We start from the raw sequence: 24,866 nt of genomic DNA on the forward strand, positions 1-24,866 counted from the left end.
TTGTATCATGCCTAGCCACCCTCCCCCCCCCCCCCATTTGAATGTAATTGTTCCTTAGCAAATAATTGCAGTTCAGAATAACTTTTATTGGGCTTGATTGAATTAAGGATATGTATGAAAATGAGTTAGTTAAAGCTTAATCTGTTACCCAGGGATTTGATGAAAACATCAGAAAAGCAATCATTCGTGGGGATTAAATATGCTTCCGTGTAAGTGGGCAACATGGTTCCCTTGGAGTCTCTTCTGCTCTGACTAGGAAGTAGTGGGATCAGGGTGCAGAACACATGATTTTGGTATAGAATGGGATTTTACCATGATGTGCCTTTGGATGCTATATTAGATATTAACACTAATTGGGAGCTTGTCTCATTGTAATAAGTGACACCTCATATTTTCAGTATAATAAGCTTTTCAAAACATAGAACCTAAAGGGCAATGTGTGTCCTATGCCAGAGAGCCAGTTGCTTTAGGATGTTTTAATATTTACATAGACCACATCTTTAAGATATTTTTTTTCAGATATCAAGTCAGATGCCCTGTTTATGGAAAGAGGCAAATAACAGATGTCTAAGAAATAACTGTCTCCCTTGCTGTGATGAAGTTTCTCAGAGGGAGTCTTGGAGCTGTGGCAGGGCGGTGTAGGCAGGACTCGGGAGGTGGTGTCACGAGCCAGAAGCAGAGGCCTTGAAGAGGGGAAGGGAAGTTATTAACAAGGTAGTGAGAGCTCATGGAGAGTCAGAAGTCCAAGGCTCTTTGAGGGTGAAGGGGAGCTGAGAGGAAGCTAAAGTAAGACTCAGGCAATGCAAAAATTCCTGGGGTAGCCCAGACAAAATTCTGTTGAGTCTTTGCTCTAAAAGTACAATCACATCACTAGGGTTGTGTTCACACTTGAGTATTTTCCCCTTGCTGGCCCAGCTACACTTCTTACATCTCATATAGGCTCCCTTTCCAAAATAAGAATTAAGCCCACACTGTTCACATTAATGTGTGACCTTTCTCTCAATTTTGGCAGTACAAATTATATTTTTAGTTTAATATCAATTTCTTTTTTTTTTTTTTAAGATTTGTTTATTTATTTGAAAGTCTGAGTTACACAGAGAGAGGAGAGGCAGAGAGAGAGAGGTGTTCCATCCACTGGTTCACTCCCCAATTGGCTGCAACGGCAGGAGCTGTGCCAATCAGAAGCCAGGAGCCGGGAGCTTCTTCCGGGTCTCCCACGCGAGTGCAGGGGCCCAAGGATGTCAGCACCTCAGGTGGCAACTTTACCCGCAGTGCCACAGCACTGACTCCAATAAGCATTTAATTTGAAACTATTGATGGGTCCTTTGTAATTTGTTTCAAATATATGGATTTATTGTTTGACCTACATCCATGTTATCAAAAGTATGGATGAGTAAGTGGTATCTTGTGTGAAGCTACGTGGGACCATTTAATATTTTATTCATTCTTTCCAGCTATTGTTTTCATTGATAGCACTGGGTAACAACTGACTCATCTAATTCTAGATAGGATTGCTCAGATGAATCATTACACGTTCTTGATAGTTAATGTGAAGAGCCACTTCTTCTGTATTATATAGCTGATTAGAAAAAAAAAATGCTTTTGCTGAGCCTTAAAATAACTGATAGTATTGATAAGAGCTGTAAGCTAGTAAGTACTATCCAATTTCTACAGTGTGTAACTTACATATTGTAGAGAAATATGTTGTCATGATCTGCTGGGAACAGGAAATTGTCTTTTTTACTTGAGTGTGGATTTAGTATTAACACTGAGGCATCCTAGAAACTAAGTGTTCCTCACAAAGAACTGAAATGATAACTTTTTATTTGTAAAAATGATGTTACTTAAGCATACATCTATATTTACTATGTTATTAATGTAAAATGTTCCATTTATTTAATTTATATGTACACTGTTATTATTTTCAGCTTCTTTCTTGTGTTGTCTTAATCTTTTGTAGTTAGGAACTGATTTTTTTTGTAACAGTTTTTAACCTGTCCCACTTACCACAGCTGCTTTGATCTGTAGAACTCACCCCAGCTTCACTATCTGTGAAACATTAAAAGATAATTTAAAATATATTACAGTCTGAATCATAGATTTTTTAGTTGAATTGGGCCATTTAAAACAACGTGAAATTACTCAGAGTGTCAGTTTAACCCCATGTTTTCCCAAGGGATTTGCCTGTAATTCTACATTGGATTGTGGCCCAAAGGCTGAGAAATGATTATAATTCTTAGTCCACAAATAAGTAACCTTAATCTCAGATTAATTTTAGTGATTTTTTTTTTGTTAAAATTGGCAATAAACACTTTAGGCTTCTTTCTCTGAATAGCTTTAGCATAGGAATGTTTGTCTATTTTTGATTCTTTGGCTATTCATTTATCTTATTTGGGGACAGTGAGTGTCAGCTTTGTGTGAAAGGTCTTCATGGCTCACCATTTTAACTGCTTTGCTATGGCTCTTTCACAGAATCCTGCTGCATCACAGAAGCTGGAAGTGCTGATGTTCCATTGAAATCACAATGGAAAGTCTTGACTTAACTGGTAAGAGCTGCACTGTAGGTGCATCTTACAGACTTACCTGGAAACAGTGAGGCAGTCAAGAGCTATGTGCTGTCAGAGCTGGTCTCAACTTTCCCTCTGATGGAGTCACCTTCTACCTTGGTTGAGGAAGTGTGACAATTGTATATTTTTTCTTGTCAATTTTACTTATTTTTTAAGAGGCATTTTAATCTCCATCATCAAGTAAGTTATTTTTTCTTTTAAAATTCTGAAATTATTTAAATTAACTGTCTCAAAATCTCTGATTTGTTCCTCCACAATAGTGTGTTATTGGTGAAAGTCAATGTATTAAAATCCTAGATAGTTGTAGGTTATGTACCTAAAGCTATTTTTGTACTGCCATTGACTTTAATTAAAAAACAAATCAGCATTCAATCATCTTAGAGTTTTTCTTACCTAAAAATAATGAGGTATGTGTACCTGGATTGTGAAACCCCTTTATATATGAAAACCACATAATGAAGAAAATTTTAAAATACATACATGTCACAAATTATATCGAATCTGAAACTCAGATAATTATCATCTGTCCTTTTGCAATTGAGTTATTTTCAAAGCTGTTGGCTTTGAAAAAAAACTTAACTTTTAAAATAGGACAATAATACTTTAATATTAAATTTAATGGCCACTTAAATGTGTATAGTTTTCCCAATCTGGGAATAAAATGTGTGATTGTTTTACTGACATGTAAATACTTTATGGCATACTGATGATTTATAAAACTGAGGAACTTGGTGTGAATTACCAATGAGCAAATAAATATTGTTTTTAGTTGTGATTTTCAGTAAAGGACTTTGTTCTTCAACTTTCCAATTATTGAAATCTGAAGTAATCGGAAATATTTTCTAAAGTATTTTTATTTGATAACTTATTAAATATTTCTATAATATTTGCTTTTAGAATATAGCTCTGAATGCCATTGTCTAGGATTGTACACATAATAAAAATGGATGCCATTTAGCCTGAGTGTATATTTACTATAGGATATTTAAATACTAACAGAATCCTCATGCCAATGCAAAGATCAGGATTTAGTTGTCACTTTTCTTCTTCTTTTTTTTTTTTAAGACTATTTATTTGAAAGGCAGACTTACAGAGAGTCAGAGGCAGAGAGAGAGAGAGAGGTCTTCCATCTGCTAGTTCGCTCCCCAAATAGCCGCAACAGCTGGAGCTGGGCAGATCCAAAGCCAGGAGCCACAAGCTTCTTCCAGGTCTCCTATTCAGGTGCAAGGGCCCAAGGATTTGGGCCATCCTCCACTGCTTTCCCAGGCCATAGCAGAGAGCTGGATCAGAAATGGAGCAGCTGGGGCTTGAATCGGCACCCATATGGGATGCCAGCACTGCAGGCGGTGACTTTACCTGACATACGGTGACTTTACGGTGACTTTACTATGCCATAGTGCCAGCCTCTAGTTATCGTTTTTATTTTTTGCTGTGCTATCTTTTAAGGAACACTTATTAAAAATTCAAATTCTGGGGACCAGCATTGTAGTGTAGCTGATAAAGCCACCTCCTATGACACTGGCATCCCATATGGGCACCAGTTCTAGACTTGGCTGCTCCACTTCTGATCCAGCTCCTTGCTAATGCTCCTGGAAGTGCACCCACGTGGGAGACCTGGAAGAGGCTCCTGACTCTTGACTTTGGTCTCATCCAGCCCTGGCCATTGTGGCCATTTGGGAAGTGAACCAGTGGATGGATGATCCCTCACTCTCTATGTCTCTCCCTCATTCTCTCTGTAATTCTGCCTTTCAAATAAATAAATTAAACATCTCTGTTCCATGTCCGCTTCATGCCTGTACTAAACTGAAGAAGCAACCTTTTTAAGATGCACAAGTCTTGTGGAGGAAGGAGAAAACAGTGATGGTGGAATCATGACTCTTGAAACAGCTGCTTGCAAGTGGCACCTGTCACTACCTCTTATATTCCATGACCAAGTCTGTGGTACTGCTTGGCAGTAGCATTGTAGGGAAGGGTAGGGAAAGGCTGATAGGAAGGGATAGTGTATATTTTTCTTTTTAAGATTTCATTTTTATTTGAAAGGCAGAGTTACAGAGAGATGGGGGAGGGGAGATATCTTCCATCTGCTGATTCACTTCCCAAATGGGCACAATGAACAAGGCCAGGCCAGACTGAAGCCAGGAGCCTGGATAGCAGGGGCCCACGTACTTTTCCTATCTTCCAGTGCTTCCCCAGGAGCACCAGCAGGGAGCTGGATCGGAAGTGGAGCAGCTCAGATTAGAAATTGTGCTCATATGGGATGCTAGCATCGCAGGTGGTAGCTGAACCAGCTGTACCACAGTGCCAGCCCTGGTGTATATATTATAATTACAATGTTTACAAAATACCCCCTGCTGCTTTTTCAGAGGCAGGGTGCATATAGTGTATTAAGAATAACAGAAAGTCCTTCAGTAAATAAATCTGTTTAGCTGATAAAATTATTTCACCATGAATCCTTTTGTTGTTATATAGTATATGTGTGAAAAGTTTTAAAAATAGGATTGTTGATTATTTTATTTTGTTTTTAACAATTTTATTTATTTATTTGAGAGGCAGAGAGACAGATATTATTAGAGAGAGCTCCTATTTGTTGATTCATTCTTCCAATGCCCACAGCAGCTGGGGTTGGGCCACATCAAAACTGGGAACGGTGTCTCAATTCAGGTCTGCCACATGATTGGCAGAGACCCAATTACTTGAGCCAGTACCTCTGTCTTCCAAGGTATGCGTTAGCAGGACTTTGGGATCACAGTCAATGGGGTATTGAACCTGGGCACTCCAGTATGGGATGCCATGTCTTAATCTGATGTCTTAATGACTAGGCCAAACATTCACCTTTGTGACAAGTTTTAAGGAATGAGGAATTGATAAAATTCTAGAGTTTCTTTGTTTTGTACTTTAAACCTTTTTCTCATGTTTTATAAAAGTTTCTACTAGAAACTGGTAGGTTTAGATTACTAATTCATAAGTAGTTCCAGGTGTCTTTTTTTTTTTTTTTTTTTAAAGATTTTATTTATTTATTTGAGAGAGTTAGAGACAGTGAGAGGGAGAGACAGAGAAAGGTCTTCTTTCTGTTGGTTCTCTCCCCAAACGGCCTCAAGGGCCGGAACTACGCTGATCCGAAGCCAGGAGCCAGGAGCTTCTTCTGGGTCTCCCATGCGGGTGCAGGGGCCCAAGGACTTAGACCATTTTCTACTGCTTTCCCAGGCCATAGCATAGAGCTGGATCAGAAGAGGAGCAGCTGGGACTAGAACTGGCGTGCATATGGGATGCCGGCGCTGCAGGTGGAGGATTAACCTACTGCGCCACAGCGCCAGCCCCCAGATTTCTGGTTTTGGCCTGACCTAGCCATGACCATTGTGGGCATTTGGAGAATGGACTAGTTGATGGAAGATCTCTTCTGTCTGTCATTCTCCTTTCAAGTAAATGAAAATCAATAAACATTAAAACGTTTTAAAATGAATGAAAATTACCATAGACTGGACTTTCTTCAATTTGCACCAAATTAGAGAAGAGAAATATGATGCTCTTAGTAATCTTTTAACTTTGTGAAATAGGTTGTAGAACCTTGACAGATACTACTTAATTTGTGATGTAATAAGACAATGAGGAAATGGGTACTTTACTTTTTCCAATAGTGCTACAGTAAGTTTATTGGATAGAGTGGTAACCAAATGCCTTTGTCTACTTAAGTTCTATTTCAAGCAATCTTCCTAGAGATAAAGTATCCAGATACAGTAGGGAGCTTCATGACTGTATCCTAGGAGTTTTCTAAGGTATTCTACCTGAGGTCAGGTTCACTATACAGTGACTTTACCTTGTTATCTCTTATGTTTTGTAGAAAATTGCTAGGCACATAGAACTCCTCAGCTAATATTGATTTCATTAATCCCACCGGTATTAAAAAACCTTGCCACCAGTCCTGTGTGGCTTAAGATGAGTTAGTGATCCAAGAGTATATAAACAATGCTTTGTTTGATAGTTCATAGTTCCTTAAGATTGGGGAAAAGGAACATGGTTAGACAGCTGTCTCTTTTTTAATCAATAACGTAAGGTTAGAAGGCAAGACAGTATAGCAAAACATGAGTTTTATATCCAGAGAAATCCTAATTCTGGGAATTTTTAACAGAAAAAATTTACATAGTTATTCGACCTCTCTGAAATGTCTTTTTTCTCATCATCCTATGTGGATAATGATCTCTACTTTGTAGAATGGTAAGAATTAATGGGATAATTGTGTCAAGTGACAGATACAGTGCCTGGCAAATAGATGTACTCAGTGGTAGTTTTTTTTCAGTGATGAAAGCCCAAGAATCTTGATGTGCTATAAAATACGTCAAATAGAATCTGGCAGTATATATGTATCTGAAATGTATTTGTCTATTTATATGTAAACACACACACACATTCCAAGGCTTTAAAAGTGTTTTCCTAAATAGGCAAAAGCCTATTTTCCCTGCTACAGTTTTAATAAAAATTTAAAGTGACTGCTCCTACCACTGAGAAAAAGAATTGATCCTACAGAAATGTTAGCCACTTTATAATCTAGTAATTCACCTCTTACCACTGAGATTTTAGAAATCCCAAAGACAAATTAATGGTTAAGAGTAGATATATGGTCTCCACCCTGATTATTAATGAGGTCAGCATCACATTGCAAAAAAAATTCAATTTTTGATGTCATCTTGAGGCAAGGTCTAAGAAAGGTGATGGCACCACTGAAATTTTCTTCACCATGTATGCAAATATTGTTTGAGTTCAAAAGGAATGAACATTTCTATTTCATGGTTTTTATGTTACTATTCTCCAATGAGGATTTCATTAATTTAGACTCCTCAGAGAGCTTCTCTAATGAATCTGCCCCCTTGAACACTTAGAATCAGTACAATATGGTAGTATGTTTTCAGAGCCAAAGCCTTATGCTCTTTCTAAAATGACAATTTAATTTGTTAATTTAAAATAACACACACATATATAAATGTTTTTGGGTGAATTATTCAGTTATTCCAGGTTCTTCTCCTTATAGATGGACCATCTTTGTAACTATCAGTTACTCATTCAGATTGATTAATGGTAGAGTTAAATTACCTGAAAAATGGAAACTCTTCATCTTTAGAGGTTGCACTAATCAACTCAGGCTGCTGTAACAAGGAGCGCAAATTGGATGGCTTAAACAACAGACATTTATTTTCTTACAGTTCTGGAAACTAGAAGGTCTTTATTTTATTTTATTTATTAAAAAAATTTTTTTTGACAGGCAGAGTTAGACAGAGAGAGAGAGACAGAGAGAAAGGTCTTCCTTTTTTCCATTGGTTCACCCCCACAATGGCCACTGCAGAGAGCTGGACTGGAAGAGGAGCAACCGGGACAGCATCTGGTGCCCCAACCGGGACTAGAACCCAGGGTGCCTGTGCCGCAGGCAGAGGATTAGCCAAGTGAGCCACAGCACCGGCCACTAGAAGGTCTTGATTGAGAGGCTGGCAAATTCAGGTTCTGGGCAGACTCTCTTCCTGTCTTGTGTGCAGCTGCCTTCTTGCTGTGTCCTTACAGGCCTTTCCATATGTGCACAGAGAGAACCAGCTCTGGTGTCTCTTCCTGTTCTCATAATCACATCATTTCTGTTGGTTTAGTGCCCCCCCCTTATGACCTTGGCCCTTTCTCACGCATTTGGGGTTGGGACTTTACATGTGAATATGGGCACAATTCTATCCATAACAGAGGTAGCTATTTCTCTCTAACAAATAATGAAATGAAAGTACTTAAAAACACTTTGTGTTGTTCAAGCTGTAGATAAGAAATCTGCTTTATTATACTCTTCTAGAACTCTAAAAATAGATTGGTACCTTTGAGGTGGGAGACTTGAAATTACTTCTACTTTGAAGTCACTGTGCATGAAAATGAAATTCTTGCAAGTGAAGGAATCAATTCAAAGAACTTTAGCGTTAAAGTTATTGGTATAATCATTGTAAAAATTGATTTCCAAGTGTACTTGTTATCTATGAATGAAATATATTTGAAAATTAGGTTGATGAATAAGACAAGTTACTCTTTTGAGTTGTATCTGTTTCTTTTTACTCTGTCAAGCCAATTCATATTTTTTAATGCAGTATTTTACTTTGTGAATCACTTGAGAATTTCAAACAGGAAAATCTCATATACTTGAGATTTTGGTAAATAGACAGGAAAAAAGATTGTGTATTTGTAATAAGTCAGCAGAAATCAAGGGGCCATAATTCTGATGTACCTACTTATCCTACTTCTTTGTTCACTTTTTTCTTTCTTTCTTCCCTTCCTTCTGTCCTCTGATATCAGCTCCTAAATCAACTCCTAAGATTGTTTGAATTTCTCCAGTAATAGTCTAAATGCAATTCACTGAATATCTGTGTAATAACTTCCTTCTATTACAATCATACTGTAGTATATTTTTTCTATTAGGTAAGTTGGTTGATGGGTACTTGGGATTAGTTATGAATAGATAGTAGATTTACTTTTTGAGTATTGATGTAGGCTTACTTTTTTTTTTCTTCCTTTAATCTGTAGAGTGTGTATTCTCTGTTATAAGCTAGTTTCAATTTCTGGTGATTTAACATCTAAAATAGAAAATGTAAGCAGAAGAAAACAAACGTTTGAGACTTAAACACTTTTTTTTTTTTTGGACAGGCAGAGTTAGACAGTGAGAAAGAGAGAGAAAAGTCTTCCTTCCGTTGGTTCACCCCCCAAATGGCCACTACAGCCGGCGTGCTGTGCAGATCTGAAACCGGGAGCCAGGTACTTCCTCCTGGTCTCCCTTGCAGGTGCAGGGCCCAAGCACTTGGGCCATTTTCCACTGCCTTCCTGGGCCACCCTCCACTGCCTTCCCGGGCCACAGCAGAGAGCTGGACTGGAAGAGGAGCAACTGGAACAGAATCCGGCGCCCAAACCAGGACAGAATCCGGCGCCCAAACCAGGACAGAATCTGGCGCTCCAACCAGGACTAGAACCCTGGGGTACTGGTGCCGCAGGCGGAGGATTAGCCAAGTGAGCTGTGGCGCCAGCCGAAACACTTTTTTTTTTTTTTTTTTGAAGATATTTATTTGAAAGAGAGAGAAAGAGAGAGAGAGAGAGAGAGAAAGAAATCGATCTTCCATCTGCTGGTTTACTCCCCAGATGGCCACAATGGCCAGGGCTGCTGAAGCCAGGAGCCAGGAGCTTCTTTCCAGTCCCCTATGTGGATGGTAGGGACCCAAGGACATGGGCCATATTCTGCTGTTTTCCCAGGTGCATTAACAAGGAGCTGGATTGGAAGTGGAGTTAGTGGGGACACAAACTGGTGCTCATATGGGATTCTGACAGGTGGCGGCTTTACCCATTATGCCACAACATGGGTCCCAGGCTAGTTTTAATTTATTTGTAAAATTTATCAGCCCATCTTTGTGTGTATGGATTACAGGATAAATTATTGATCAGTGATATAATTTTGTGGATGTTTAATTGCCTGATTCTCATTTCATTAAACCCGTATTCCTCTGAACTTGGCATTAAGCATCCCTTGAAAGATATTTTATTTCTTTTGTCTACTTTTGATTTTAGTCATCCCTGAAAGCTCTTCAGGAACTAACTCAAACTCAGAAGCTTTATATGTATAATGAATTTCAGCCATGTATCTCCTCTCAATAAGAGGAATCAATCTACTGGTTTTGAAATTTCCTGATTAAAGATAGTATATAAATACATTAAGGTATGACTTCATGCATTGAGTGCTACTCTAAAAAGTGTTGGATAAGTTAAGTGCCTTTGTTATTGGAGTCTTTTCCCTTCTGATCTCTATAATAGAGAAGCGTGTTTCTCCAGGAAAATAATTGGGTCTAATGGAGGGAAGTTGCTCATAAAACTTCTGTCTCAGAACTTCAATGTGTTTCATGTTCTACACTTACTAAATATTCTCCATGTGTACATTTAAATGTGTATGAATAAGAGTGTATACATGCAATAATTTCATAAAACCTCCAAAATGCTATTGGACTTAGGTTTACAATAACAAGTCTATGTTATGACTATGTCCCAAAAATCTGAAAAGATTATCTGGCATATGGAAGTTGCTTGATAAATTCTCATTGTGTTAATGGAATCATTAATTCTATTGAACTTGATTTTAATAAGCATCTCCTGGTCTATATGGACATAAATCTTTTTCCCAGAATGAATTCAGTAGTCTTTAAAATTAAATGTCACTCCATGCCTTCAAGTTTGCAGTTAGTACTATAATCAATAAATGTTAGCAGGCTTGAGAAGTTTAAATGAGCAGCAAAACATATTTTTTAAAGATTTATTTATTTGAAAGTCAGAGTTACACAGAGAAGGAGGGTGGGGGGAGAGAGAGAGAGAGAGAAAGAAAGAAACAGAGAAAGAGAGAGAGGTCTTCTATCCACTGGTTCACTCCCCAGAGGGCTGCAATGGCCAGAGCTGTGCCAATCCAAAGCCAGGAGCCAGGAGCTTCTTCCGGGTCTCCTACGCAGGTGCAGGGGCCCAAGGACTTGGGCCATCTTCTACTGCTTTCCCAGGCCATAGCAGAGAGCTGGATAGGAAGTGAAGCAGCCGAGTCTCTAACTGGCACCCATATGGGATGCTAGAGCTTCAGGCCAGGGCTTTAACCTGCTTTTTTTTTTTTTCAGATTTCTCCTCTAATTCTCCTTTGTGTAGTGTTCCTTGATATCCCTAAGTAGGATATTCACTTCGAGTTTCACTTTTTAGAGAATATGAGATAAATCTTTCTATAAGGATGTTATAATAAATCTTGTTGATTGTAAAGGTGTCCCAGTCATGTCTCCTTTTATGAGTTTTTACTGAATCATCAAAATCATAGAATTCTTTAGTGATTATTTTCATTGTAATAGAATATTTTTATAGTGATGGTTATCATATGACTCTGAAAAAGTATTTTAGAACTTTTACTTTTTTTTTTTTTTTTTTTTTGATAGGCAGAGTGGACAGTGAGAGAGAGAGACAGAGAGAAAGGGCTTCCTTTTGCCGTTGGTTCACCCTCCAGTGGCCGCCACGGCAGGCGCGCTGTGGCGGGCGCACTGCGCTGATCCAAAGCCAGGAGCCAGGTGCTTCTCCTGGTCTCCCATGCAGGTGCAGGGCCCAAGTACTTGGGCCATCCTCCACTGCCTTCCTGGGCCACAGCAGAGAGCTGGCCTGGAAGAGGGGCAACCGGGACAGAATCTGGCGCCCCGACCGGGACTAGAACCCGGTGTGCCTGCGCCGCTAGGTGGAGGATTAGCCTATTGAGCCACGGTGCCAGCCAGAACTTTTACTTCTGATGCTTATAAATGTCTTTTCTTTCCTCTAGATTATCAGCCTCATAATGCTCACTTTGCTTCCCAGAGATGACTGTGAATAGGCAAAAACTTACACATTTCCTTATAGAAGACTGGTTTGAATGGGTCACATTCTGTTTTTGCTTGTGAGCTGTACGATGATCTATCAGAGGCATGGGCAATGGAGTTAGGTAGGCCTGAGGCTAAACCTAAAACAATATTTCACTAATAAGAGTTCTGAGGAAGATAGTTAAGTATCCTACTTATGGATATCAAGGAACACTACACAAAGGAGAATTAGAGGAGAAATCTGGAAGGTGAATGGGCTCCTTTTGCTGGTTGGGATGTATAAAAAGTTAAAATCAGAAACTGGTGCAAAGGCAGGTCTAAGAGGGTCTTCAGTGTCAGGGTCAGTTTACTGTTTTCCTCCTAAAGGCAGATGAACCAAAGAACAATTTTGAGCTGATGATAAAAATGGGATAGGTTGTAAGGGAAAACAAGTAAGCCTTTGGAAGACTGGTTTGACGTTACCTTAGGCGAGAAGAAATCCATTCTTCTTGTAGAGTATCAACAGTTTAAAATGGTACTGCTATGAAGGTCATTAAGTTCATACCCTACATGTATCCTGAAATATTTTGGACTGAGGTATTCAACTCATCAAATCAAATCTTTCCCAATTTGCAGGGTGAAAATTAGTGGATATTCAGGTTTAAGGATGTTCTCATGAATTTTCTGAAACACTTGATGCCTGCCATTGATTTTGCATCTGTGTGTGTGTCTGTGTTTAGTGATTATAAATTTAGCTTTTACAGTGTTTCTCAAAGAATGAATTCCAGGATTTGTCACCTGTACCAGTTTAAAAGCTGCTAATCTAAAGGGCAGGTGTTATAGCATAGCTGGCTAAATTGGCATCCCGTATCAGAGTGCCAGGTTGAATTTTGACTCCCCTTCTTCCAAATCAGCTCCTAGCTAATGTGTCTCGGAGAATAGAGGAAGATGGCCCAAATACTTGGGCCTCTGCCTAAATGTATGGTAGACCTGAGTGGAGTTCCTAGTTCCTGGCTTTAGTCTGTTGTGGCCACTTAGGGAGTGAGTCAGTGGATGAAGGATCTCTCTTTGTGTGTTTCTCCCTCCTTCTCTATCTCTCACTTTGGTTTTCAAATAAAGTCTTTAAAAAATTACTAGTCTACATAACTTGGCAGTAGAACTGAACTCATTTGGAAAGGTGGAGGGATGGATAGTGAGAGGAAAAGAAGGGATGGAGGGTGTTGAAACGTAAGTCCAAATAGATTTCTAATTTCAGTGTGGTAGTTCGTAAGAGTGCTAATACTGCCATCCAAAGTAAAGAAATAATAGTAACACGTGTGTGTGTGTGTGTGTGTGTGTGTGTGTAAGAGAGAGGAATATAGGATGGGTGGATGGGGGTTGAAGTTTGGATTGGACTTTAAGCAGAGAAGATGTTCACATGATTGTGTTTGGTCTATAGTTACCAATTTGACTTTGGTAGAGATTCAGGTTGAATTATAGGCATAGCTTAAAAGAGATGAAGTTGAAGCTTCAAAAATTGGCAAAAATAGGTAATATCCCTAAGGTCAGACCTTCTGAAAATATCTACCTATTCTTTGTTGATACAAATTTGAAGAAAAGAAAAACAATTCTGTGGTGAGGAAAGTAATAGAGTATAGTGCTTTGAAAGGTTTCAAGATCAGCAATGTTGAAAAATTGAGAGATATTCAGATGCCTTGGAAATATCTCTGGATTAGTGACCCAGTGGTGAGTATACCTTTAGAAAAAGGAGTTTTTTTTTTTTAATAGAGCATTAAAGGCAGAAGCTATGTTGTATAATGTTTCCAATATTCCATCTTTCACTGCCAAGTTCTTGATCCTCCTTCTAATTGAGACTGTATGTTGAGTCACTGTCTTCCTGGAGAAATCTATAATGATGTAAAAATTCACTCCGTGGGAGCAAAGAACTCATCTTCTTTATGTGTAGCTTTAATATTCTTTAAGTATGTTACCTTAGACTATTTCAAGTCAAAGTTTATCCAGATGTTAATATCATTTCCTCAAGTGCACTGAAGTAAATTTCTTTAAAATGTCATCAGCAAATATTCCTCTTAAATAGCTCAGCCACCCATAGCACTTATATTTATTATAATTGTCACTGCAGTGGGATGAATTATGAATTCCTGGTTGTTTCCAACTCTGGTTTTGCATTAAATGTAGTAGTCCTTTAAATAAAGCCTAATCTTTTAATAGTGATCCTTTAGAATACTTTTAGGAGTAGTTGGTCTACCTGCACATGCAGTTTTTAGATTAAGAACCAGATATGCAGGAACTTATGTGTCCACCTGCAGAAAATGGTGGGAAGGATACATAAGACTCACCTTTGATAGTGAAATGATTGCAATGATTTTATTGTAAATGCTAATTTCTATGTTTCTATATTTGTGTGAATGCATATATATTTTCCCCTAATCTTTACAATAGCCCTTAGATATGGGTACCATGATTCTCCTTCTATACTTGATGCTCAGACCATTTAAATAAATTATCTGCATTTCTTTACTAAATACAGAGCCTGATTCAAGTCCAGCTCCTTTTGACTTCCAAAGACTGTGTTCTTTACCTGTGTGGTTTTATACTATATTTGAAATGTGAGCTAATACACCTTTGATGCTAACTATTCACCCCAGCTCATGGCCTCACTATGTTTTCCCCCTTTTCTGCCATTTTAAGAAGAAAGTAGATCAGTATGTTTCATTTGCATAGATAAATATACTGCCTTATGCCATTGTTGATGGTCAGACACTGTTGTTTGTATTTCATACTGTTCTATATATTTAATAAGGTTATAAATAGTTAATCTTCTCCACCTGATGAGAGGTAGTGTATTTTCTCCTCAGCATTTTATTAGGACACTTATAATATACACAACACCTCAGTTTGGCTATTTGCATTTCACTATATGATTTTATTACATATCTATAATGTGTCTGTCTCTCAACTCATGCTTCAGCATGCATATTATCAACTAGCATTCAATATTTAGGTACAAGTTTTTTCTTTTCATGTAAAATCATCACACAATGAAATGCACAAATATTAAAAGTACATCCTCTGAGTTTCTGAAATGCATACCCCTGTGTAAAGCAAACATCTGTGAAGATATAGAACATTTCTATATGTAGCTGCCTCTTTTCAGTCCCATTTGTAAGTGAGGAAGTTGAAGCAGAGGGAGGTGAAGTACTCCACCCACAGTTACACTGTCAATAAGTGATAGAGCTGAAATTTAAACCCAGGTAATCTGGCTGCGGTGTTTGTGCTCCTAACCATACCACCGTAATCCTTGTAGGTTATCCTCGCATGTTTGCCTGTCCATTTACACTGATGTGCACACACGGAATGTTCACTTTTAGCTTAAGTGTGTAGGCCAAGAAGTGATAGACTGGATTTAGTATAAGTGAAAATATTCTAGAAATACTTCAGTTCCTTGCAAAAGGCTTATGGCAGGAGAAATTCGGAGAGTACTAGGGCGGATTTCCATATAATAACCCTGACTTAATTGACAGCCTTGATTATGTTTCCACATATATTGATGAAGTGATGAATTTGCTAATGATGATACTGAGGTTTAGGAAAATCCTAAAGTGGTACTTGAACAATTATGAGTAAACTATGTTCAGTATAATTTGTATTAAGCATTTTTGCCCTATTCTAATTAGGAGAAATTATTGAACTATGTGTGATATTGGTAGAACTACCTATCCTGATATCTCAGATTCCAGAATAGTAAAATTGATCAATTTGGGATTTATGGAGTACAATATTTATTAAGTTTTAAAAAAGGAAATTGGGTGGGATTCCTTGACCTTTCCAAATAAATTGCATCAAAATGTAAAGTTTGGCATAAATATATTAATTTTTTTCTGGTTTTCAATACTTAGGTGGATTATCACAATGAAAAGAAATTATTGAACTCTGAAGTATCTTTCCTGCACATAAAACATATCATAAAAGTTGACCAGTATTCTTTGTTCATTACTCAAATAATGAAATAACAGCCATCGTGTAATTTTAAAAAAAATCCTAAGGATAGCTTAAAAAAAGCAAGTAGTTAGCAAAACCTGGCCAGTCACTAGAGGGCAGAGCAGTACTGTACTTCAGTCCTTATTTGAAAATTTCTGATTTAAAAATTGCTGAGCTTGATGGAAAATTTCTTGATGCACAGTTGAATAGAGATTTCGTCATATTCTGTGGTCTTGTCTTGCTGTGAAATTCAGTAACATGCTTTACACTCATTATCAAAGGAGCTTTTCTGGCAAATTACATTAATTGCTTCCAAAATGGCTTGATTATTTAGAAGAATATAAGTATCCCTCAAGAGAAAATGCTAATGCTTACAAAGAGTGAGGCGTTAAATGATTTCTACTCTTTGGAGTACCTTGAAATTGGATTGTAATATAAACTTTAGCTAAGACTTTATGAGAAAATAAGTTACTTTGAGATCAGACTTTATTAGTACTGTACTCTAGGAAAGAGTTCATTGAAATATGGATCATTTTTTTCATCATTCTGTTAACTATATTGTGTTAACTCATCAAGATTCTGAAATTGCAAAATTTTAAAAGCAAGTGAGCTAACATTAGCTTCTTTTTCCTTTTATTTATTTATTTATTTATTTTTAACCATTCATTTATTTGAAAGGCAGAGAAGGAGACACACAGACAGGAATCTCCCATGTGCTAGCTCACTCCCCAGATTCCCACGACAGCCAAGGCTAGGCCATGTGAAAACCAGGAGCCTAGAACGTAGTCCAGGTCTCCCACATGGGTGGTATGGTCCCCCGTTCCTAAGTCATCACCTGCTGCCTCCCAGGCTGCACACTAGCAGGAAACTGGAATAGGGACCAGAGCCAGGGCCTGCATCCAGAAGGGATGTGAGTATCCCAAATGGTGTATTAACCTCTGTGTGAAATACCCACCCCATTTACCTTCTTCTTTTTTTTTAAGATTTATTTATCCGAAAGTCAGATTGAGAGAGAGGGAGAGAGAGAGAGAGAGAGAAGTCTTCCATCCACTGGTTCATTCCTCAATTGCCGCAATGGCTGGAGCTGTGCCGATCCGAAGCCAGGAGCCAGGAGTTTCTTCCAGGTCTCCCATTTGGGTGCAGGGGCCTAAAGACTTGGGCCATCTTCTACTGCTTTCCCAGGCCACAGCAGAAAGCCGGATCGGAAATGGAGCAGCCGAGACTCGAACCAGCACCCATATTGGATGCTGGCACTGCAGGCAGCGGCTTTACCTGCTATGCCACAGCGCCAGCCCCTTACTTTCTTTTTTGAAGGTTAAAATTTTGTCAATTGACTATTCATTTAATTTGTGTTCTAAATTTTCTGTCTCCTGATATGTTTTCATTCTGATACATTTTTTCTGACACATTTTAAAATACTGTAGTGATTAACCTGAGTAGTTCATTGTCCCATCAGAAACATTTTATCCTAAATTCTGTATAATTTGAATTTTATTTTGTAAAAATTATAATATCCATTTCTAATATGAAAAAACGTGGGATATCATAAAAAGCACTGGATTTTGACATCCAGTTTGAGACTTTATTATTAACCTGTTTTGACCTTGAGGAAATCACATGACTTCTTTGACTTTTATTTTCTATTATTTATTTACTTTGTTAAATTGGAGAGGCAGAGAGAGAGAGAGCGAGAGAGAGCAAGCAAGCAAGCACAAACCCGTGTGCTAGTCCACTCCCCGAATGCCCACAACAGCTGGTCTGGGGCCAAAGTTGGGAGCAGTCTTCAGGTCTTATGTGTGAATTTTGGGAACCCAATTACTTGAACCATCACCACTGCCTCCCAAAGTCTATATTTAATAGGAATCTGGAGTCAGGAGCCAAAACACAGAGTTGAGCTTAGATACTCTTATGTGGAATGCAGGCGTCTCAACTGTGAAGCCAAATGCTTCCTCCTTGGACATCTTTTTGAAAATTGGAAACAGTATGTCATTATTTACCACTGAATTGTTCAGAGGACTGTGTATGCCTGTGTGTGTGTGTGTGTGTGTAGAATGAAACCTTATAAAGTTTATTTTTAGTGGATGAAGCTCATTAAAAACTCAGCAATAACTTTGGAATGGCTGATTATATCATAATCTGGTAAAAGGAGGGTACCTTTTATATGAATAATTGGTACCAGAAAGTGTAGCTTCAAAACCAAAACCCAAGTCCTGATTTCCAGCTTCCTCCCTGTCTCTTAGCTATGCTGGCTGCTTAATTTTTCTGTAATTCCTGACTCTTGCTTTGTCTCAACTCTTTAAGTCTATCCTTGGTTTATTTCCATGTTTCCCCTCTCTGTGTTTCTCCTGACTGTCTCTGGTCTCTTTCTGTGTTTTTCTTATCCCAGGAACCCTCAGGAAGACCCCAAGCCTCTAGCAGTACCTGGTATCATCTCCAGCATGTTGTAGATGTGGAGGAGTCACTGGGATATTGAGAAATACCAGAGGCGAATTGTTCCACTGTAGTAAGTCAATCAGCATTTATTAAGTGACTGCTATTCACAGAGTTAGTGGTACTTCAGGGGAAGAAGAATGAATCAGGAAACAGCTTAGAAGAAACAAATTGTAATCTCTTCTCAATGATTTTGGCTTGTTGGACACACCAATGAAAATAACAACAACAAATTAAAAAGCTGACAAATAATCGTATAAATGAATTGTGTTGTGTGTCTGCTCAAGGAGCCCAGGTTAATGAAGTAGAGAAAGGTGGCATCAGTTAGGTTTCTTGCATGGGTTCAAAATTAGGTTTTGAAGTATGGTGGGAAGAGAGATGACGAGAGAGAGTGGAAGCCAGTCATTTCTGTGGGGCGTTGGCAGGTCTGTTCACTTGCTTATTATGAGTGAATGCCTGATGTGAGGGTAGTAAAATGAGAGTGAGAAAATGAGCCTACCAACAGCTAACTTTCCTTAAGCTCCCAGTCGTAGAGAAACTCAAGTTATGAAAGGTAGTACAGCCAAGTTGAGACTTTCCATAAACATAAGTGGTATGTACTGCCAGCTTTAGAATTTACAGAGTTTAAGGGTAAATTATGATTATGAAGCAATAAAGAAGTACTATGACATAAAATTACTACAGACTATTAGAACATGATGCAGGAGTGCATTTTAAATGCTAGAATGAATTAAAATAGCAAGCTTTAGTATAACAAGTCTGTTTTATTTTTGTGTTGAAAGTTTATTTTTGTTCTCATATGTTAATCTGATTCATAGATGCATCATGGTTTTTAGAGTTGAATATCAGAGTTGGATGTGGTTTGAATCCCAGATCTGCTACCTGTGTAACATTGGAAATCTACTTAACAACAATGATTCTAGTTTCCTTGTATTTAAACTAATGAGCATATTTACTGTGAAGAGCTATGTGAAATAAAATAATTTTATGAAGTCCTGAGAACCTGCTGGATACTTGTTACTTGCGCATGCTTAAAATTACCTTTAAACTAGTTAAATACAGAGTTATTTCTGGGAGTTTCTTAGAAGTAGGGGCAGTGGTTTTGGTACAGGGCGATTAGCTGCTGCTTGAGATGCACTCATCCCATTTTGGAGTACCTGGTTCTTGTCCCATCTATTCTGCTTCTAGTCCAGCTTCCTGCCTATATATCCTGGGAGGCAGAGAAGATGGCTTAAGAGCTTGGGCCTCTGCCACCCATGGGGAGACTGCATGGCATTCTGGTCTTCTGACTTCCACCTGATCCAGTCCAGCTATAATGGGCATTTGAAAGTGAAACAGCAGATAAAAAGTCTCTCTCTCTCTCTCTCTCTCTCTCCTGCTCTGCTCTTTACCTCTGATTCCATTATACCTCTCTCTACCCTTTCTCCATACTCCTGAATTCCTCCATGCTGAGTTTATTACTTTCATATTTTTCTACTTAGTTATGTACATCCTACACTAGGTTTTGCTTGTTTTGAATTTTACATAAAGTGTATGTTTTCTTCTGCAACACTTATTTTTCCTGCACAGCCCTGTGTTTGTGAGAATCAGTATGCTTATATTTGTAATTCATTTATGATTGTATTTATACATTTCATTACATGAAAATGCCACTGTTTACTTTCTTTTTATGACTATTCTGGCTACTCCCAAACAACTTCAACCTCCACAAGTTACTGCCAAATGGCTTTCCAAAGAACTTGTTACATTTTATACTCCCCTAATCATGTAAGTGTTTTCTCTCTTTTATCTGCTATAATTCTTAAAAATTACTGGATTTCTGCTTAACATATCTACCATGTATTTGTAAGTCATCTTCTATGTGAATATTACTATATCCGGACAGAAGTTTGAAAATAGAGATCATTTTCTAAGTTTCCTGTACCCCAGTCTTATTAATGACCCCAATGACCTCCATTTTTAGTACATTTATTTGCAACATCTTCTTTATTCCTTTCATTTTTCTAGTTGTTGCTTGTACCTTTTCTCAACTCCAGTTAAGACTTTGTATGCTAAAGTAGTTAGCTGTGTTTGCTCACTAAATTTTTTTCTTTCAGAAAACCATTTCATAATAATGTAATGTCTCTTATGATTAATGAACATTATTGATTGTTCCTTACTTATAAAGACAGAGACACAAACATGTGCACGACTTTTACTGATTTCTTTTTCCCTTCATGTGGGATGGAGAAAGAGTGACCCACAGAGGACTGTTTGCAAGCTGCAGTGACTTGATCAAGTTGTATTTTTTCTATATTGCCAAAGTCCCAGAAGGTTGAGTTAGTGTTTCAAGTCTTTTTGTTGCCTTTCCCCCTTTTCTATGCTTCACTCACTTTTTTTTCTTGGCCAATAATTCTTTAGGTATCTGGTTATCATTGTACATGCCATTCAAGTTTTAATCATAAAAAACTTCTGCTAATCTTTTTTTGTTAAAGATTTATTTATTTGAAAGTCAGAGTTACACAAGGAGAGAAGGAAAGGCAGAGAGAGGTCTTCCATCTGCTGTTCACTCCCCATTTGGCCGCAATGGCCAGAGATGCACCTGTCCGAAGCCAGGAGCTTCCTCTGGGTCTTCCCACATGGGTGCAGGAGCCCAAGGATTCGGCCCTGGTTGTGCTGGTTCAAGACTCAGCTGCTCCACTTCTGATCCAGCTCTCTGCTATGGCCTGGGAAAGCAGTAGAAGATGGCCCAAGTCCTTGGGCCCCTGCACCCGTGCGGGAGACTTGGAAGAGGCTCCTGGCTTGGGATCGGAGCACCTCCAGCCGTTGCGGCCAGTTGAGGAGTGAACCAGTGGATGGAAGACCTCTCTCTCTCTCTCTCTCTCTCTCTGTGCCTCTCCTCTCTCTGTGTAACTCTTTCAAATAAATAAATAATTCTTAAAAAGAAAAAAAAAAGTAAATGTGGCAAACACTGAGATGTTTTTTCCTTACTCAGTGGCCATAAGTTTCCTAAAAGAACAGGGCAGAAATCATGAGTACTGTAAAAGTTCTTCTGGTAAGTAGTTTTATGGAAACAAGACATTTCTTCTTTAGCTTAACTCTACTTTTTAGAAAACTGGGAAAGGTAGACCAGTGATTTCTAAGATTTTTTTTAACTCCAGCATTTTAAATACTGTCTTCTAAACTGACATGAAAAAAATGTTTCTCCCTGTTTGCGCATTACCAGAGTCTGAATGTATCTGCTTTACTGGGCTTTAAAGGCCCATAGCGATGTCACAGCCACCTCTGTTACTGTCTCGCATACCACAGCAAGTGGGGCATATCCTTCCTCTCTTCGTTACTTAGGGTTGATTTGGTATAGAGAAAGAATACGTTTATCTTTCTTTAAGAAACTATAATGAATGCCTTTGAATACATAGTTCAGTGTAAAAGCTTGAGTTTGCCCTTCTTGCCCTTCCCCATCTTCTCCCAAGCTTACAGTTGTGACCAGGGCAACTCGTCCTACCCTTTGTTAATTGCCATACAACTTAACTCCCTGTCTTTTCTCACACTCCAGTCACCATCTTTGAATCAGTGTTGGTTTTTCCTATTTAGCCTTTGGGTCTTCCATTATCCACTGCTGGAGGCAAATTGGCCTTCCCTTCCTGCTATGATTCTTCTGCTAGGGACACCTCTACTCCGGAAAATGGTGAGTGAGGGCCCAGGATGATTTCTTCCTTCCCTCACTCAGTCTTCCCATTGCTATTGCCGGGACTCCTTTTTACTTTTAGATGGATTAGCGCTGTCACCACTTTTAAGAAGTTATTTGAATTCTCAGGTTATTACATAACTGGTATTTCCTAAACGTATCACTTGTCCAAGATTCACTTTGAGAGTTTCTATGACCTCTGCAACAAAAGCAAAATGTGCTAGAGATCAGGCTGCCAAGCGGAGGAGACATAACCTCATCTTAACTCCCCATGGCTTGTAAATACCACCCAGTCACCCTGGAGCATCCTAGCAGAGAGCTCTGTATTGACCATTAAAAGGTCGAGTAGGTGCTTCCTGACCTTTAGCAAAGGACACAAAATAATCATGATGTTATGAATCTACTATGTGAAAATCCCATGGAGGAGATAAACCTTAGGCTAAGAAAAGCATAAGACAGGAGAACTTTGCAACTAAAATGAAAATAGAAACTTTTTTAATGAAAAACTTATTTTTTAGAACATTCACTTAATGCTAAATCAAATTTGGAGTTGTAATAAATAGGTTTTTTAAAATTTGTATAATGCTAAATTACTTTTTATTGAAAGCCTACTTGTTAACCTTCCACCTCCAGCTCTATATGCACAAAACATCCAAGACCCAATGGGCAATACAGCCATGAGCAGCAAGAAGTCACACTATTTGTGATAATTCACACCTCCCAACTGCTTACTTGACAAAACTCTAAGAAAACATATTATGCCGAGTGTTAAATTTCTCCAAAGAAGCAGTTGGTACCATCCTATCTCAAGAACAGATTACTTTTTGTTCCTCAAGAATGTAAGAAGAGGGGCCGGCGCTGTGGCTCACTTGGCTAATCCTCCGCCTGTGGCGCTGGCACCCTGGGATCTAGTCCCAGTTGGGGCACCGGGTTCTAGTCCCAGTAGGGGCTCCGGGTTCTAATCCCAGTTGCTCCTCTTCCAGTCCAGCTCTCTTCTCTGGCCCTGGAGGGCAGTGGAGGATGGCCCAAGTCCTTGGGCCCCTGCACCCACGTGGGAGATCAGGAGGAAGCACCTGGCTCCTGGCTTCGGATCTGTGCAGCGCCGGCCGTAGCGGCCATTTGGGAGGTGAACCAAGGGAAAGAAGACCTTTCTCTCTGTCTGTTTGTCTCTCCTCTCTCTCTCACTGTCTATCTCTATCTGTCAAAAAAAAAGAAAAAAGAAAAAGAAAAATGCTCATTCCGTGTTAAATTGTGTCTTTGATTAATGTAAAAAGTCTTGATCTGTTAAGTATTCACATTTATATTGTAAATTATCAGTGATAAAAGTTTATTTTATAGCATTAATTCACTTAATATTTTGTTGATTCAGACAGGCTTTAAAGTGCTTTGCAAAGCCTTTAACGCTCATTTAATATTCTTAATTTGATGTCTTCTTAAGGAGAACTCTGTGTTCCCAAATGATTTAAGTTGCAGCAAGTATCAGAAATAAACTGTTGTAATAATAAGATAACTTGTACAAATCATTTTTAAATACAGTAGAAAAATGGATAAATAAACATGTGTTTTGATTTTTTTTTTCCTAAAAAGGCTAGCAAATGGATTATGACAGCTTCTAATTGAATGGAGTTACTAGAATAGGTTTTTTAAATGTTTAATCAAGAATAAATTTTGAATGATGTATTTAATTTTTACTCTTATTTTACATCTGTTACACAACAAGTTAAATAAAAAAGATAAATAGAAAAATAAGCTCAAGATTAAGCTTTATGTAATTATTCAAATAATTATGTATAGATTTACCTATATTATTGAAAAGCATTCCACTAAAATAGTTTAGCCTCATTCAGATTTAGGTGTTGTTGCAATAATATTTATTTTGTCTTGGAGTCTATATTTGGCTAAGAAACATTAAAATGTTCATGTAAGTCTGTAATTTTGAGGAAAAAGAAGTAAGCAATGAATCTGTTTTTTGGAAGTTCATTTCCTAGTATATTACCATTCATTTAATCTTAGCTGTAAAATCCACATTTCTAAAAGGCTGACTAGATTTCATTAAATATGAAAAATAAGTCACCAAGTGTTTTCTATAAAAACAATAGACCAGAAAGTGGAGCAGCTGCATTTTCATATTGATAGATGTTTTGAGGTAGTAGGACCCTGCTGGGATGCCCACCGGGGTGCCATTCTACTGTTAAAGATCCCTGAATGTGGTTTTTCCTGTGCATGCGCCAAGCCATTTTCTTCCACCAAATCTTGCTCAGAATCTGTGCATTTCTTTTGTGCTGAGCTGGTAGACACTTGATGCTATTTTCCTGTGCTAGCCAAGAATTGAGTCTCCTTTGAATGATGGCATCATTACTCTTAGGTTAAGGTATGTCTTGATCTTAGAGGAACCTTGGCTTTCTGTTTTCATCCATTTATGGTTATTTGCCATTACTTAACCCTTACACTGAACCTTACATTGTGCGTTTGTTAGAACTAGGAAGATGGTATTGTTACTTCTGTGAGCTCAGAACTGCCCAGTAGACATGGAGTTTGCATTTTTATCACTTAGTACCATGCCAACTGCTAAGAACCATCCTAGAACTTGGGAAGGTAGCACTGGGGAACTCTGAGTCATAGACCTTCTAGATCTCCAGCAAGGAGTGGGTCTGATTTTCACTGGAGGGATTCCTCCAGTCAGCTGTGCTTTCAGGATTGAAGCTCATCAAGAACAGCCTTTCTTTCTGCTCTTATTGGAGCTTACTCAGTGATTGAGCTAAGTACATTTTGTTTTTCTTTTAAACTTCTGGAAATGTACCAGAAATTTTAGTTTATTTATATACTTTTAAATGGCTTCCAAGACCCTTTCCATCCATAGGTCTGGCTCTTTTATTCTTT

The 24,866-nt window shown here is 38.3% G+C and overlaps 1 protein-coding gene across 35 annotated transcripts in view; it reads left to right on the forward strand.

Annotated features, from left to right (window-relative positions):
* Positions 1 to 24,866, forward strand: part of BBX (BBX high mobility group box domain containing) — a 289,118-nt gene that overhangs the window by 117,707 nt on the left and 146,545 nt on the right. For 15 of the 35 annotated variants that reach the window (XM_051819093.2, XM_070072060.1, XM_051819088.2 and 12 more), the window contains one exon: positions 2,473 to 2,546. The exons of 4 other annotated variants lie outside the window; for them this stretch is intronic. Coding sequence is in view for 3 of the 31 variants with exons in the window: in XM_070072034.1 (XP_069928135.1) it covers positions 9,285 to 9,581 (297 nt within the window). In the remaining 28 variants the exon portion in view is untranslated. Of the gene's footprint in view, positions 1 to 2,472; positions 2,748 to 9,224; positions 9,582 to 18,275; positions 18,393 to 24,866 lie in introns of those variants that run through there. 16 more of the 35 variants (XM_051819089.2, XM_070072059.1, XM_051819091.2 and 13 more) reach the window with 5 other exon arrangements.

Source organism: Oryctolagus cuniculus, chromosome 4 (genome assembly GCF_964237555.1).
Source record: "Oryctolagus cuniculus chromosome 4, mOryCun1.1, whole genome shotgun sequence".
NCBI lineage: Eukaryota > Metazoa > Chordata > Mammalia > Lagomorpha > Leporidae > Oryctolagus > Oryctolagus cuniculus.